This window comes from Poecilia latipinna, unplaced genomic scaffold (assembly GCF_001443285.1).
Source record: "Poecilia latipinna isolate Pla-1442-1.1 unplaced genomic scaffold, P_latipinna-1.0 Scaffold4113, whole genome shotgun sequence".
NCBI classification, from domain to species: domain Eukaryota; kingdom Metazoa; phylum Chordata; class Actinopteri; order Cyprinodontiformes; family Poeciliidae; genus Poecilia; species Poecilia latipinna.
Window position 1 is genome coordinate 15,232 of NW_015116729.1, and position 15,121 is coordinate 30,352.

A 15,121-nucleotide genomic window follows, 5' to 3' on the forward strand; every position below is an offset into this window, starting at 1 on the left:
TATATGAATAGTAATCTGATCTTTAGTGAAGTTTCACAAATCACATAAAGGTTTCACAAATTCCAAACATGGATTAAAATATTCTGCTATTAGAGAAGAATAATCTAATCCAGGTTTGAAGTGTCTATGAGTTGTAGTTTTTAAATTAGAGTCTTTAAAGATGCGGAAGGTAGTGGAAAAATTAGGTGGAATCACCCTTTAGCCATTTCCCGAATCGGAAGCTGGAATTGGAACCAAGTTCAGCTTCGTGGGACAAACTGCAGAGAAGAATAAAAGCTAAACTCTGATCTTTGCCTCTCCTGGTTCCGTCCAGCAGCTGAGTTCTGAATGTCACTCAGTACCTGATCCATTTGGATGCCTGGTAACATTTGATCATTTTTCGGTATTAAAGCCTGTTTTTATAATCAAATCTCATTATTACTCAAGGTAACTACACTGAGGGGTTCTGGTCGGTCCTACTGGTTACCGAACCTGGTGGAGCACAGAGACAGAAATAAATTAAGTCCAACAGTTCACTTTAATTTCAAAAAGTCCAGACTTGTGTTTGTTTTTAATTAAAGAAAATAGTCATAAAATATTGATTTTAAAATTGTGTTGGTGGTTATATAGGAATAAGGCTTGTTTTATTTTCCTTCATTTTATTTAACTCAAACTTATTTTAACTTCTTTCTTAGTGTGCATGAATAAATCATCCATCCATCCATTTTCTTCCGCTTCATCCGGGTTCTCCAGCCTCTTCCAGCTCCTCCGGGAATCCCAAGCCGTTCCCAGGCCAGCAGCGGGTCCTGGGTCTTCCCTCCTCCCGGTGGGACCGGAACTCCTCACCAGGGAGGCGTCCAGGAGGCATCCTGACCAGCTGCCCGAGCCTCAACTGGCTCCTGCAGGAGCGCAGACATATCAAATTAACAGGCCAAACGGGTGTTTAAGGCGCATGCGCGGCTAGCAGGTGAAACCAGGTGTGTCTGATTGCAGCTGTTGAAAACGAGCGGAGGAGAGGCGGCGTCCGGATCCTCTGTCAGCGCAGAGAAACGGAACCGAACCGAATCTACTGATTCCCGGAACATGGGGCCGCTCGGTTTGAAGGTGGGTATTTGGACCGTCAGAACCGACTGACTGGACCGTCAGAACCGGCTGATTTGTGCAGTGTGAAGAGCTAAATGTTGCTCTGTCTTCCTCAGCTGATCCTCTTCGGCTTCATGTGTCTCAGAGTTGAAGGTAAGGACAGAAGAAGTTTTTCTTGTGTGGTTTCCGGTTCGGATGGACTCATCCCGTCCTGCGTGTGAGCAGGAAGCTGCAGCGTGGAGAACTGCAGTGACCCCCGGACCTGCGTCCTGTCCGCGGACCGGAGGAGCTGCCGCTGCGCCGCGGGACTATACGGCCCGAACTGCGGACACAGTACGTGCTCACTTCCCGGCGGTCCTGGTGGCTCCGGACCTCAGGTCTGGTTCTGAAGGCTCGAACCGTTAAAATCATGTCGGTTCTTATTCAGCAGCAGAACCAGCAGGTTTGGACTCATCTGGACCCGCTGGCTCAGATCCTGGTTCTGAGCCACTAGGCATGACGTCACCTGTCAGTGGATTGGTCAGCAAGTGACCAACCAGCGCCCGCAGTTTGTCCCGCAGGAAACGGACAGAAAACATGGCCGCTCGTTAGAAATATGTTCTCCGGTTTTGCCTGTGTTGAGCAGCTGGGTGTGTCTGGATGCTCTGGGTCTAAAGCCAGAAAGTCCCGCAGATTATTTTGTTTGCGGACGCTCCGCACAACCTGCGGGTAAGAGATGTCTGCCGTTTCCATGAAATGAGTTTTAATTTAGAATAAATCTGGTTAACCAGTCAGTCGTGGAGCGGCGCTTCTGTTTGCTTAAAGTTCCAGAGTCGGTTTCTTTTTTTTTTTTTTCACGCTCTGCGGCTTTTTGCGGGTTTCTGTCGCCGTGACGCTGTCCGTCCTCCTCCAGGCGCGCAGGTGAAGGTCCTGTGCGGCAAAGACTTCATGAGCATCCGGGCCGCGGAGGATTTCTTCTCCTACCTGAAGGTCCCGCTGGAGTCGCTGCACCTGCCGAACCGGTCCTGCCGGGCCCAGAGGGAGGTGATCGCCGGGACGCCGTTCTTCATGTTCCGGACCTCCAGAGAGAAGTACCTGGCCTGCGGAGGGAAACCGCTACAGGTACCGGACCCGATCCCACTGCTTCAGACTTTCCTCACCCGTGATCCAAACAGATTCCCTCTCTTCTGTTGCAGAAGAACTCGACCCACCTCCTGTACTCCCTCACGGTCCAATCGGAACCTCAGGTCAGCGGGAACATCATCAGAGACCCGGCCATTAAGCTGGACTTCACCTGCGTCTACCCGAACCTTCGTAGAGTCAGCCTGCCGTTTCCGGTCCGGCCCATCTCCAGGTGAGAAGACCGGTTCCGGTCATCCCGCCACAGTTTGGACCTTCGGCGGTAATGTAGGTCTCCTGGCTGATCAGCCAGACGGTGATGCAGGTGGAGGAGACGGACGCCACCATTCGGATGTTGCTGTTCGCCGACAGCAGCTTCAGCCGGGCCTTCAGCGGCACGCCGACCATAGAGCTGCGGGACCCGGTGAGGAGACGCAGCGGACCCGGTTCTGGTCCGATTAATCTAGATTAACCGAATAATGACTGGATGGAAAAAGGTGACTAATGGATTCTTCCAGAATGAAGCTAAAACTTAAATTCCAGGGTATTTGTCAGCAACTGACCAATCGGTGGTCGCAATTTGTGAGAAAATATGTCCCTCATTTAGATGAACTGACTGGACGATATTGATGGTGTTTATCATAATAATAATAATAATAATAATCAATTTAATTTGTACCGCACTTTTCATTAGAATAAAATCAACATCATAAAAATCATGTGGAGGCAGAATAGGCTTGCTTAAATAAAAAAGTCTTTAAGCCTCTTTTGAAGTGAACCAGTGGTTGCTGAGCTCTCAAATAATCCGGGAGAGAGTTCCAGAGACGGGGGGCAGCCCAGCGAATGCCCGATCTCCCATGGTCCTTAATCTGGAGCGAGGAAGGTGGAGGAAGTTGCTGTCTTGTGATCGCAGAGATCTGGTGGATGAATGTGGAATGAGAAGGTCCTTCAGATAATCCAGAGAGGGTCCGTTTAAACATTGATGTGTAATGACAGAGATTTTGTACTGAATCCTGTAACAGGAAGCCAATGAAGGTCATGCAGAATAAGGTGTAATATGGTCAGATTTACGGGCCCTCAATGAATCCTGGCTGCGCTGGTTTGAATGTATTGGAGCTTCTGAAGATGTTTTTTATGGATTCCAATGAACAGAGAGTTGCAGTAGTCGAGCCTGGAGGAGACAAAGGCATGGACGAGAGAATCTGCATCAGAGAAGGAGAGATGGACGAATTTTGGAGATATTGTGAAGATGAAAGAAACAGGTTTTAAATAGATGCTTAATATGATTTTCGAATGGAAGATGAGAATCCATTCTAACTCCAAGATTTGTAACTAACATGCTGTAGTAAACTTCAGCATGAAGGTAACCAGTACTAAGCACAACATCAACAGACAAGGGTCAAAACCAAGCTTGTCATTTTATTTAAATGAGGAAAGATGCAGCAGTCAGTCATGATGACTGGGAGCTCTTGGTGTAACGGCGGATTTACAGCTAACACTTTATACACGGCAAGAAGATTAACGTTCATATACTTTATAAGTAAATATGGTTAGAAAGATATCAAATATCGCATTATGGAGAAGGTAGCGTCTAACAGTAACCATGGAAACAATGCCACCCAGTCAGGTAGCCTAGCATGTTTGGGAAAAACATGATGTCTCGTCTTCTGTACGTTTTTAAGGCTGCTCCGGTTTCAGGGGAAACGCTGTTTATGACATAGTGACATAAATCATGTGGTGTGAATTCAGGCAAAGTCTGTAATTTGATCAACACGTCAGGAGGGAGGAGGTACGGCCGGTTTTTAAGCTAGCTGTAAATGGCGCCGTCTATGAGCCCAACCAGGTGTTACGTTCACAGACAAATTAGCTCGATTCCAGCAAGTAGAAACCAAGAATAAAATGACAAAAACAACTTGGAAAAACAAGTTTAGCCGCTCAGTTCAATACTCCAGATTCTCATTTCCGATGTACATCATGGCGCTTCAAATGATTAAGTGACGTAGATAGGGTTAGGATCAATACTTGGGTATCCCCTTTGTCATAAATGCTGATTTAAACGATGTAATATCTGGAAGTAATCTGGCTAATGGCTCAAGGCTTCATCCTGACGTCTAAGCATCAAATAAATGCAAATCAGTCTGATTAAAATAACAATACTAATGTGTGTGTTTAACTATAGGGAACAAAAGATCCTCATAGCATCCTCAGTAAAATGCTTAGCTCCCCCTTAGCACCTGATTTCTGGAGCCACTACAACACTAGCGATACCCGTATCAACGGTTTTAACCCGCATCATTTATTTCATGCTGCAGCTTTGAGATGAATCCAACATGCTGTGAAACATTGAAATATTATCCGTGTAGCAGTTTTACCCTCTCCTTTGACCTTTGACCCCCGGCCCTCTCGCTGTTGCAGCTGCATGTGGAGGTCTCCGTGGCTGAGCCTGCAGACTTCTTCCTGCTCCGGGTCGATGACTGCTGGGCCAGCCCGTCCCGGCAGCCCAACGCCACCGGACTGCTTCACAGCCTCATCCAGAACGGGTCAGAACCGGTTCCGCTCCTCTCTGTGCTGAAGGAAGCAGTTCCTCACCCTTCCTCCTCCTCTTCCTCAGCTGCGTGGCCGACCCCACCGTGACCTTCCTCCCACTGGCTGAGGAGCGGGTCGGGCCCAATGGCCGGAGCTCCAGGGTCCGGTTCCGCTTCCAGATGTTCCGCTTCACCGCTGGACCCGCCGAGTTCTACCTGCACTGCAGCGTCCAGCTGTGCGAGCAGGACGACCAGCCGTCCTGCCTGCCGGTGAGCCCTGGCCCGATTCGGTTCCAACCCGGCCCGGTTCCTCTGGTCCTCCCAGAACTTACAAAGTTTTTCTCCTCAGAGCTGTGGCTCCATCAGCAAGCGGGAAGCCGTCAGGCCGCTTCCCATCCGCGGTCTGCTGTCCTACGGACCGATCCGGGTCGAGGTTCCGGACCGGCCCGAGTCCAGTGAGCTGCTCCTCCTCCTCGTCCTTCATCTCCAGGTTCTGTTCTTCATGTCTGCTTTGTTCCAGATGTTCTGACGGTGGCGGTTCTTCCTGTGGCCGCAGTCTGGACGCTGGGCCTCTTCCTCACCCTCCTCATCATCATGGCCAAGGCCGGCAGGAGGCGGGTCCCCGAACCCGAGGGCCCCTGATGGCAGGAAGCTCCAATGAACCCTCTTTCATCACTTCCTGTTTTCCTCCTGTTCACAGCAGCTTTTTATAAAATTCAAAATACTTTCAAGTTCTAGATGTGATTCATTCCAGCCAGAAACTGATGCAGAAAACCAAAAATGTATTAAATCTGTTGTGATGGAGGAACCGGACCAAACCTGGGGGCTCGTGAGGCAGACATGTTAAAGTCATCATGTAGACGGTCAAAAGTTGTTGTTTTTTTTTTGTTTTTTTTTTAAATTTTGCCAACAGAAACCTAATAACTTACAAAATAAAGTGGTAAAGAATAAGGTTGGAAAGAAACTATTCCAATTTTTTAGTAAATCTGTTTGCGCAGCTGCAATTCTACAACAAGAACAGCAGGTGGCGGCCTCGGCTCTCCTTATGAATGTAGGTCAACTACAGAAGGTATGGCAAGCCGTTTGACCAGAGAATAATCAAGTTCTTTCAATTCAGAACGGGCCCAGATTCAGCTGCTTGGAGGTCCCTTAAAGGGCCCGGCTACCTGCAGTTTAAAACCCTCTGTGATCAACCAGGACCGATTCTGCTGGGGCACTGGCCCCGTTGGGGCCCCACTGGCCCCCGTAGAACCGTCCATGGACTTGGCCAATCAGAGCAGCAGCTCCGGAGGCCGTGATGAAGATGATGGTCAAACAGAGGCTCAGAACCGACAGAGTAACCGGGTTGTTGGGACCGGACTGCTTTATAGAACATGAAATAAACAGAATTGGATCTTTGGTTTCTGAGCAGTTTCTTCCCGTTTGTTCAGATTATGACATTTATTTGGAAATAATGCGGTTCTGCATATTTGAACTTTGCTTGTTGGACTGAGACCAGAAGAGGAACCATCAGAACCAGACTCGCCTCGGTGAAGGGATGGAGATAGTCGGGTTTAACGAGGACTCTGTGACCAGGTGTACCTAATAAAGTAGCCGGTGAGGGTACATTTCGAATCCAAGCAGTTAAGACTGGGCTTTTATTATGTGATATAATGATCTGCCATACAGGGAGGAGACCTGCTCTGAAATTATGGATCGACTTTATTCGGGTTTTTCCGTCGTTTTTACCGCTTTAGATGTTGAAATAATGTGACCTGACGGTGTGAGCAGAACCTCGGATAGGTTCTGATCTTTCGGATCCACTTCTCCGCGGTGACGAAAGGAACTGTTGAACTTTCCAGGATCCGGTTCCTCTGAGCTCGGTTCAGTTCGGGTATGTGAGTCCTGCTGCAGCTGATCCCTGGATTGGACCGGGCCGGAGGATCCGAACCGTTCTGCGGTCCAACTTTAGATCAGAACTCCAGAGTTCGGAATCTGGATGGCCTGCGGAGGAAGAAGAAGCGCTCTCTGTCTAATGGACAAAGTTTCTTCATCTTCATCATCATCGCATCAGCTGCGGCCAGAGAGGAAGATGCGCATCATCATCATCATGTCGGTCTGCCTGGTTCCGCTGGTCTCCTGCAGCGCAGAGACGCCTGATGAGGAAAACTTCAACCCGCAGGTAAAGGGAGGAGAGCGGCGTTCCCACTTCCGGGCCCTGGCTCAAAGTTCCCTTACAGTTTAGTTCCCAGTTCAGTTCCCTCCTGAAGTCATGAACATCTGGTTGATCTGCTGCTGAGGATTTTCTCCCTCAGGAGTTCCTGATGGTTCCCCTGACCCGTTCCTCCAGGTCCGGTTCGGTTCTATTGCTGAGTAAATTTTTCTCCTCTCTGTCAGAGCAGGAATGTTGATGTGAACCATCTGCTGCTGGAACCGGGTCCAGTTCAGCCTGTGACCTGAAAACGTGTGTGTGTTCTGGTAGGAGTGGCTCCGTCGTTTCGGCTACCTGTCCCGGTCCAGTCTCCAGATGTCCGGCCCGCTTTCGGTCCAGATTCTGTCCAGAGCCGTCAGCGACATGCAGCGCGTCTACGGCCTGGAGCCGACCGGCCGCCTGGACGCCGCCACGCTGACGTAAGCTCCGTTACCATGGCAACCATCTGCAGGCCCAACACGGCCTTTAACCTTTTAAACATTTCCCTGTTCTGACTGCAAACTTTAATTATTTTATTTAATTTGGATCGGAGCACCAGAGGAAAGCTTTGAGGTTGAAGGCAAAGATCAGGCGCGGAGCTATAGGGGGGCGGCTGGGTGCCCATGAGGGCCCCGGGTCTGGAGGTGGCAGGGAGGAAGGAATGGGTTCAAGTCGCTTTGAGGTCTGACTATAGACGGAGAAAGAGCGCCCTCGCCTGTTCAGAAAGGTTTATGTAATGTTACAGTTACTGTCCCTCAATGGTATATATAGTAATCAGTCCCAGTGACTGTTTCACTCACGATGTGCTTCCTGGGTAAACGTCAAACAACAAACGCGGCCCAGGCCAAACCCCCCGCCCCCCGGCCCAACAATGACGCTAGTGGCAAAGATTCAAAGAAAATCTGAAAAGTGTGGTGTGCTTTTATATTCATGAATATTAGAGGCGGTGTGTGTTTCAATAAGTGAAACTTTTCATTTTAAAGTCATCAAAGTTCAGTCTTTGTTAGCACATCGGCCTGCCATGTGTATGTAAACATGTGAGCTGAGCTGTGTGTGTGGCGCAGGGCGATGCAGCGGCCTCGCTGCGCCCTCCCCGACAGGACGCCTGAGGACGGGGCCGGCGAGGTCAGGACGAGGCGCTTCGCCCTGACGGGTCAGCGCTGGGATAAGGAGCAACTCTCCTTCAGGTTGGTTTCCCCGAGTCTGAAGCAAAGCCACGTTTCAGCCCAAAGGTTCCGGTTCTGCTGGTTCCGGTTCTGAAGGCGTCTGTCCTGCTCTGCCAGCATTCTGGAAGAGCGGATCCCACCCTCACTGGGTCTGAACCGGACCTCCAATGCAATCCGCCGGGCCTTTGGTGTGTGGAGCAGCGTGACGCCACTGTGCTTCCAGGAGCGACCTGCGGGGGACGCCGCTGACATCTTGCTCCTCTTTGCCTCTGGTTTCCATGGCGACATGTCCCTGTTTGACGGCAAGGGCGGGTCGCTGGCCCACGCCTTCTACCCCGGGCCGGGAACTGGCGGAGACATGCACTTCGACGCCGACGAGCCGTGGACGCTGGATGCCCAGAACCAGGAAGGTCCGATACTGGGCGGTTGCAGTCGGGCTGCCCATCCTGTAACGTTTCCATGACAACATTTGTTTCTGTCACCTGTGCTGCAGGTATCGACCTCTTCCTGGTGGCGGTGCATGAACTAGGCCACGCTCTGGGCCTGGAGCACTCAGAGAACCCCGCCGCCATCATGGCTCCTTTCTACCAGTGGAGCAACGCGCAAAACTTCAGCCTGCATGGCGACGACATCGCAGGGGTCCAGCGCATGTATGGTGAGGCGCTGCAGGCAGGGAGGTCAGCAGGTCAGGAGGTCAGGGGTTCAGGAGGTCAGTAGGTCAGCAGTTCCTGCTTCAGTCAGGTCTGGAGTGTTTTGCTAACCATCTGCTTGGCATTCTGCCCTGTTGCTAAAGTTTTGATCAATAAATGTTTTGTTATAAATCAGTTGTGGAGTTCCTCAAGGCTCCGTTCTGGAGCTGCGCCCCCTGGCTCTCACTATGGGTACTACAATCTACTGCAGCGTTTCTCAAACGTTTTCTGGCTGAGGAACACCTTAACCCGTGTAACAGTCACAGACCAGCTAACCTGAAATCGACTCCGCAAAAACACATCTAAATTACACTAAACAAAAATATAAAGCCCCGTGTCAAATATAAGAGTTTTATTAACATTTGGGTTACACAATATATAGAGAAACTCAAACTATATTTTCAGTAATTACTGATCTTCATATCGGCATTGATATCATCGTGGTTCTGCCGTTTGTAGCGGATTGACAGTCATGATCAGGGTCAGGATGAGGAGTCTGATTCTGACCCAGTCGGCTTCCCGTAGCGGACACAGACAGTCTGATGACTGGAGACATCATGTGACGTGTTGGGGCCTTTTATTGTCCAGTTGTTTTCATCTTGTCTGCTCACCCAGTGGACATGTCCCACAATGCACTGAGTAAATAACTCACTGAGTGATGCTCACTGACAGCAGCTTGGATTAAAAATTATACACAGATCAAGAGAAATATTAGTTCAGCAAATGTTCATTTACTGTTGTTACCTCCACATGGCAACAATATCTGACACGGGCCTTTATATTTTTGTTCAGCATATAATTCAACCTGAAATTACAATATTGTCTGTGACATTCTGGCAACTTGTCCAGGTGACCCCGCCTCTCGCCCGGAACGTTAGCTGGAGAGGTACCAGCACCTCCCGACCCCACTAAGGGACAAGAGTGTAAAGAAAATGGATGGATGAAAATATTTTCTTCCTAATGAAGTGGTGCTGTTTGGTAAATGTGAACACGTCCACTTGGCATGTTGAGTTATTTACTGGGTCTGAAAGTGTCTAAGCTTTCTAATGAAGTCATGGAAATAAAAAAACAAGTTGTTCTTTACTGTTATGTGCATTAAAAACATTTAGATCTATTTATGATTTGGAAGCACAATTAAAGAAAAATAGACTTGAATTGCTTTAGCAGAAATAAAAAATAATTTTCTGCTCCTTTAAATTTAAAAACAATTAATTTCTATCAGTTGTATTAATTTAATTTTATATTTTTTAATTAAATAAAAACAATACCTATTCACCTGAAAGCAGAGCATCATTCATTACCAAAGCCATACAAACAAAGAACAATTCTGACTAACTGGGTCGATTCCAACCACATAGAACCGTTCAAAGGAATCTGTTCGCTACTGAAGGACAGCAGCTTCAGATTCCTCTGGTCAGATAATATACCTGGATCAGAACCGGATCCAGTGAAGCTAAAGACCACAGAACCACTCAGGAGTCTTCATCAGAGATCCATTAGGAACTGATGGAGATAACAGATGAGTCGGATCAGAAACGCATGTTCATGTGATTCTGAACGTGACGACAGATTCAGAGAATCTAAGGAATCTGAGAAAATTCACACCAGCGCCCCAAACAGGAAGTGCACTTTTCCTGTTTTCCTCCTCAAGCTGTTGAGGTGACCCGGTTCTATTGGCTCGTATGATCCGACATGCTTACAGCCGGCCAGAAATAAAGGGATCAGGAGCTGCAGGACGCCGCATGTCTGGACAGCTGCATGTGGCTCTGCAGGCATCCTGTTCTGTTCTGTTGGGTCGGGTTCTGTCCGTCGTTCCCTCAGGTTCTGTTTTGCTCTCTTCTTCTTCAGGTCCTCCTGTGGTCTCTGATGCTCCACCCACTTCTCCTCCCACGCCCCCCTCCACATCCTCCTCACCCACCCACTCAATGCCTGATCCCCCCGACCCGACCCAAACCAACCCGGATCCAACCCCCACCCCTCCTCTGGCCACGCCTACCTCTCATCTGACTTTGCCCATCACCACCTGGACCGGGCCGGACCCGGTCACGCCGGCGGTCAGGAGAGACGCCCCGCCCAGCATCTGTGACGGAGACTTTGACACGGTGACGTTGCTGCGGGGCGAGATGTTCGTCTTCAAGGTGAGAGCCGACCCTAAACCCCGGCTCGGCTTCCAGAACCTGAGCAGTAAGCTGTGGCTGTTTGCAGGGCCGCTGGTTCTGGAGGGTCCGGAGGAACCGGGTCCTGGAGAATTACCCCATGCCCATCTCCGTCTTTTGGAACGGTCTCCCTGACGACATCGACGCCGCCTACGAACGACACGACGGGAAATTTGTCTTCTTTAAAGGTAGAGACTTCCTGCTGCTTCCTTTCTCCGACGCCATAGTGGAAAGGTTTCTCAACATGAGGGGAGGGACCCAGTGTGGCTCCGGTGTGTCGGGACTCCAGAGGAGCCGAGCTGCAGGAGGAAAACACGGAGTTAGAGTTCTCTCTGCTGTACTAACCGCAGAAATGAGCAAATTAAAATTACAATAATACATTTGTTTAATGGAAACACAGCAATTTAAAAAAACTCAAGCAAAATGGGAATGGAAACTCTTTTGTCACAAGTCACATGACCAGCAGCGGCACGTTACCATTGGGCCAGAAGGCGGGCCCTTTAACCCTTTATTTCAGGCCGGCTGTAAGATCCTGTCTGTCCCCCTGTCTGTCCCCCCGTCTGTCCCCCCGTCTGTCCTCCCGTCTGTCCCCCCGTCTGTCCCCCTGTCTGTCCCCGTCTGTCCCCCCGTCTGTCCTCCCGTCTGTCCCCCTGTCTGTCCCCCCGTCTGTCCCCCTGTCTGTCCTCCCGTCTGTCCCCCTGTCTGTCCCCCTGTCCTCCAGGCGACAGGTTCTGGCTGTTCCGGGAGGCCGACGTTCTGCCCGGCTATCCTCAGCCACTGCATCAGTATGGCCGAGGAATCCCCGCCCATCGGATCGACACCGCCATCTGGTGGGAGCCCAAAGAGTTCACCTACTTCTTCAGCGGCGACAGGTAAGCCCTGCGGCGCCCGCAGACGCTCCTGCCGCCCTGAGTCATCAGCTGCTGCTTGTCTGCAGGTACTGGCGCTACAACGAGGAGACACGCAGCGCAGACCACGACTTCCCCAAACCCATCAGCAGGTGGGGCAAGATCCCGGCCTCGCCCAGGGGAGCCTTCCTCAGCGACGATGGAGGTACTGCTTCCTGTTTGTAGCTCCGCCCCCAACCACCAGAGAAGGAAGCTGGAAACCAGAGCCGCTAGAGGAGCAGAGCCTGGTCAGAACGGTTCTGATTGGACTCCTTCAGGTCGGTTCTGACCTGACCAACGTTTGGGACTTGAGTCGTTGATAAACCAGGTCTGCTGCTGGTTGTTGTGAACAGCGCCCCCTTGTGGCCCTGCCACCATCAGCAGCTGTTCGCGTCGCATTAGAAAAGGAAAACGTGGAATTTGAAATAATGCCACAAAAAAGTTTTTACGCTCGCATGAGGTGGATGGAAACAAGTTTACTGACATAGCCAACATTCCCAGTCCAGACCTGCAGCAGGGTGGACTCTCTCTGGTCCATGGTAGTTCCAACCTCTACTTCCTGTTTCCAACCTCTACTTCCTGTTTATTGCAGCCTTACGTAGCATCAGCATTTCTGTGTCACCTGGTTGATTCGCTCCAATGCAGCAGATGAAAAGACGTTTAATTCTCTTCTTCTCTGTTTCCTTTTTTAACTGCGACATTCTGACGGACAAGCGGCTCGTGGTTCTGATGTTCTTCTTCTTCTCCTGCCTGCAGCCTCCACCTACTTCTACAAAGGCTCCAGTTACTGGAGGTTCGACAACCGCCGGACGGAGGCGGACCGCGGCTACCCCCGCTCCATCCTGAAGGACTTCATGGGCTGCGTTGGGGCCCCCGAGCCGGACCCGGACCCCGACCCAGAAACCAAGCGGAGCCCAGGGACGGAACCGGTCCAACCCCCGCAGCCGACCGAACCGGGCCACGGGCCGGACCGGGAGCTCAGACCCGGCAGCACAGAGGACCATCCGGACCAGGAAGTGAACATGGTGGTGACAGTGGCCGACAGTGAGTCAAAGGTCATGACCCTGGTCATGGTGACGGCGCCGCTGCTGCTCATCCTGTGCATCCTGGTTCTGGTCTACGCCATCCTCCGGACTCTGCAGAACAAGGAGCCGTCCCGGGCCCTGGTGCATTGCAAGCGCTCTCTGCAGGACTGGGTCTGACTCGGTCCATGGGCCAATTGGACCGCCGGTACCACCACCCGCCCCCGAGCCGTCACCACCACTCTACCACCCCTTGCCTCCTTCTTCTATTTCAAATTTGTTTAAAAGTGATGCAGCTCCAGCCTGCTCTCTGTGGGCCTTTGGCCCGATGAGGAGGCTGCCGCTGCGTTAACCATCTGGATGGCAGCGAGTTTCGGATCCGCTCCAGCCGGATCCAGCTGCAGCAGAATTGCAGAAGTCATTAGAGCTCATAGATCAGAGACGCTGCACCGTGACACAACGGCTTCACTGTTGTTTATTCAACTAAAAACTCTGATTTTATGTGACAAACAATCAGGAAGTGGATAAGACCAGAAGGTTCCACAGCATCATGCTGCCACCACCATGCTTTAGCCTGGAGGTGGAGACTTCAGGCTGTAGGGTTTTGAGCTCTTGGAGCTGTTCAGAGCTGGGATGTTGACGCAGATCCAAACCTGGCTGTAAACAGAATCAGAACCTTCCAGTTCTGCTGTTGGACCTCTGGAACCTCTGAGACCAGAACCAGAACCACTCCAGTTGGATCATGTGTTTTCCAGTTATAGAGTGCCTTGTTACAGTACAATCGACTAACTATGTTACCTTCTGTTGTTACAATAATGCTCTATATAATTAAATTATAATTAACTTAAATTATAATTTAAATTGGGCCTCTGTCTCTTTAAAAGCTCCTGCTCTTCCTCCAGGAAGTTGTCCCAACATGGCTCCTCTATTAACCCTTTAGCATTTTTACCAGTGCTGCTCTGAGCAGCAGCTCCACCTGCTGCCTGCTAATTGCTGCTGGCTAGTCTGAAGTAGCTGAATGGGGAGGAGCTGCGCCTTGAAGGCGGGGCTAGGTCCACCCAGGCGTTTTGCAGCTGAATGGTTAACATTGGAGATTAAAGGATTTTTAAAAGATGAAAGAGCAACACTGCAGGGAGACAACAGAAAGCAGTTGGTTTTTCATGATGCTGCCCCTTTAAGTCCCACACAGCTCTGACTGCAAAGAAATCTAAAAAACCACACATCATTTTCCTTCCAGCTCTGCTTCTTGGCGGTTCGTCTCATAAAACACGTCAGTTTGTGTCTGAAACAAGAGGAGGGAAAAGTTTAAACGGTATGAGAGGAGAGAAAGTTTTCTAGCACTTAATGCCCCGCCTCACCCGATTCAGTCACATGACTCGCTAATGGTGGACGCCTGCAGCGTCATGGAAACGACTCTTAAAGTTATTGATCATATTCTCTCTCTCTCTCTGATGGCTTCATTGTTTCCATCTCTCCATTTTCTCCTCCTCTGATGGAAAGTCCACTCTGCCTTTTCAACCTCTGACTCCCAGCTGACCTTGGTTTAACCTTCATTTTCATTATTGTTCAGTTGACCTCTGACCCACAGGCTTTCCATGCATAATTTTCTTGCTATGAAAACAAATATCTCCGTTAGGGGCTTTTATTTTGTAGTTTTTCTGCAGTGGTAGATCGTGACGACGATGCTGCATGCAGGTCATGTTCTGAAAGGCCTGTGGACTGACTAGAGGACATCTGAGGGTTCACAATAAAATCAACGCTGAAAGACAAAGATGTCTTCCTGGCTTCTTTCTGTTCCTGATTCAACTTTTCACCACAGGAGGGCGCTGTTGTTGCAGGGAAATAATCTGCAGATTTCAATGGGGAAAATAAAGACTTTTAAATTCAAACTGTTCAGTAGAGATCAGGTCCTTTATCAAGCCCAGGACTCTGAGCAACAACAGAATCTATCTGGAAGAAACAACCAGGTGGATTTGCTAAGTGGGTCAAGTCATCTTCATAGCCATCAAAGATTTTTCCGCATTAAATCTTACATCTTTGTGCCTATTGTCTGCGATTATTATTTTATTTTGGTAATAAAATATCTTAGCCTGACCTTAACATTGTATTTGCTTCACTTGCCTCTGCCGCCATTTTTTTTAATTGCCTCTGACTTGTCCCTCCGTCGGCTCTGTACATAGACATAATATAAGGACCCCGTCTGGAGGGGGCCGATTATGTTTTCTCATACACTTCAGCGCGCCTTACGCTCCTTCACCTCACGCACATAATGAGGTAAATCTAGCGCGAGTTTCATCCTTAACGTATCCTTGCCTCGGGGAGCAGGGGGGGGGGCGATTTATGTTT

The 15,121-nt window shown here is 49.9% G+C and overlaps 2 protein-coding genes across 4 annotated transcripts; both read left to right on the forward strand.

Moving 5' to 3' along the window:
- Positions 1–144: 144 nt before the first annotated feature.
- Positions 145–5,416, forward strand: zpd (zona pellucida glycoprotein d). 2 transcript variants are annotated; one of them, XM_015025428.1, is made up of 10 exons: positions 145–1,083; positions 1,179–1,215; positions 1,288–1,395; positions 1,955–2,163; positions 2,241–2,395; positions 2,470–2,584; positions 4,576–4,700; positions 4,772–4,955; positions 5,035–5,140; positions 5,206–5,416. In XM_015025428.1, exons 1-10 carry the CDS (start codon positions 1,063–1,065, stop codon positions 5,325–5,327), a joined length of 1,182 nt encoding a protein of 393 aa, XP_014880914.1. In that variant the 5' UTR covers positions 145–1,062; the 3' UTR covers positions 5,328–5,416. The 2 variants fall into 2 exon arrangements, with proteins under 2 accessions (XP_014880914.1, XP_014880912.1); XM_015025426.1 differs by having other exon boundaries at positions 146–1,083; positions 2,238–2,395.
- Positions 5,417–6,183: 767 nt separating this feature from the next.
- On the forward strand, positions 6,184–13,637 carry LOC106942202 (matrix metalloproteinase-15-like). Of its 2 annotated transcripts, none has more exons than XM_015025424.1 (10): positions 6,184–6,846; positions 7,147–7,295; positions 7,920–8,042; positions 8,139–8,431; positions 8,515–8,676; positions 10,559–10,848; positions 10,916–11,054; positions 11,588–11,738; positions 11,804–11,919; positions 12,510–13,637. In XM_015025424.1, exons 1-10 carry the CDS (start codon positions 6,664–6,666, stop codon positions 12,953–12,955), a joined length of 2,052 nt encoding a protein of 683 aa, XP_014880910.1. In that variant the 5' UTR covers positions 6,184–6,663; the 3' UTR covers positions 12,956–13,637. The 2 variants fall into 2 exon arrangements, with proteins under 2 accessions (XP_014880910.1, XP_014880911.1); XM_015025425.1 differs by lacking the exon at positions 6,184–6,846 and adding an exon at positions 6,897–7,014.
- The last annotated feature ends 1,484 nt before the right edge of the window (positions 13,638–15,121 follow it).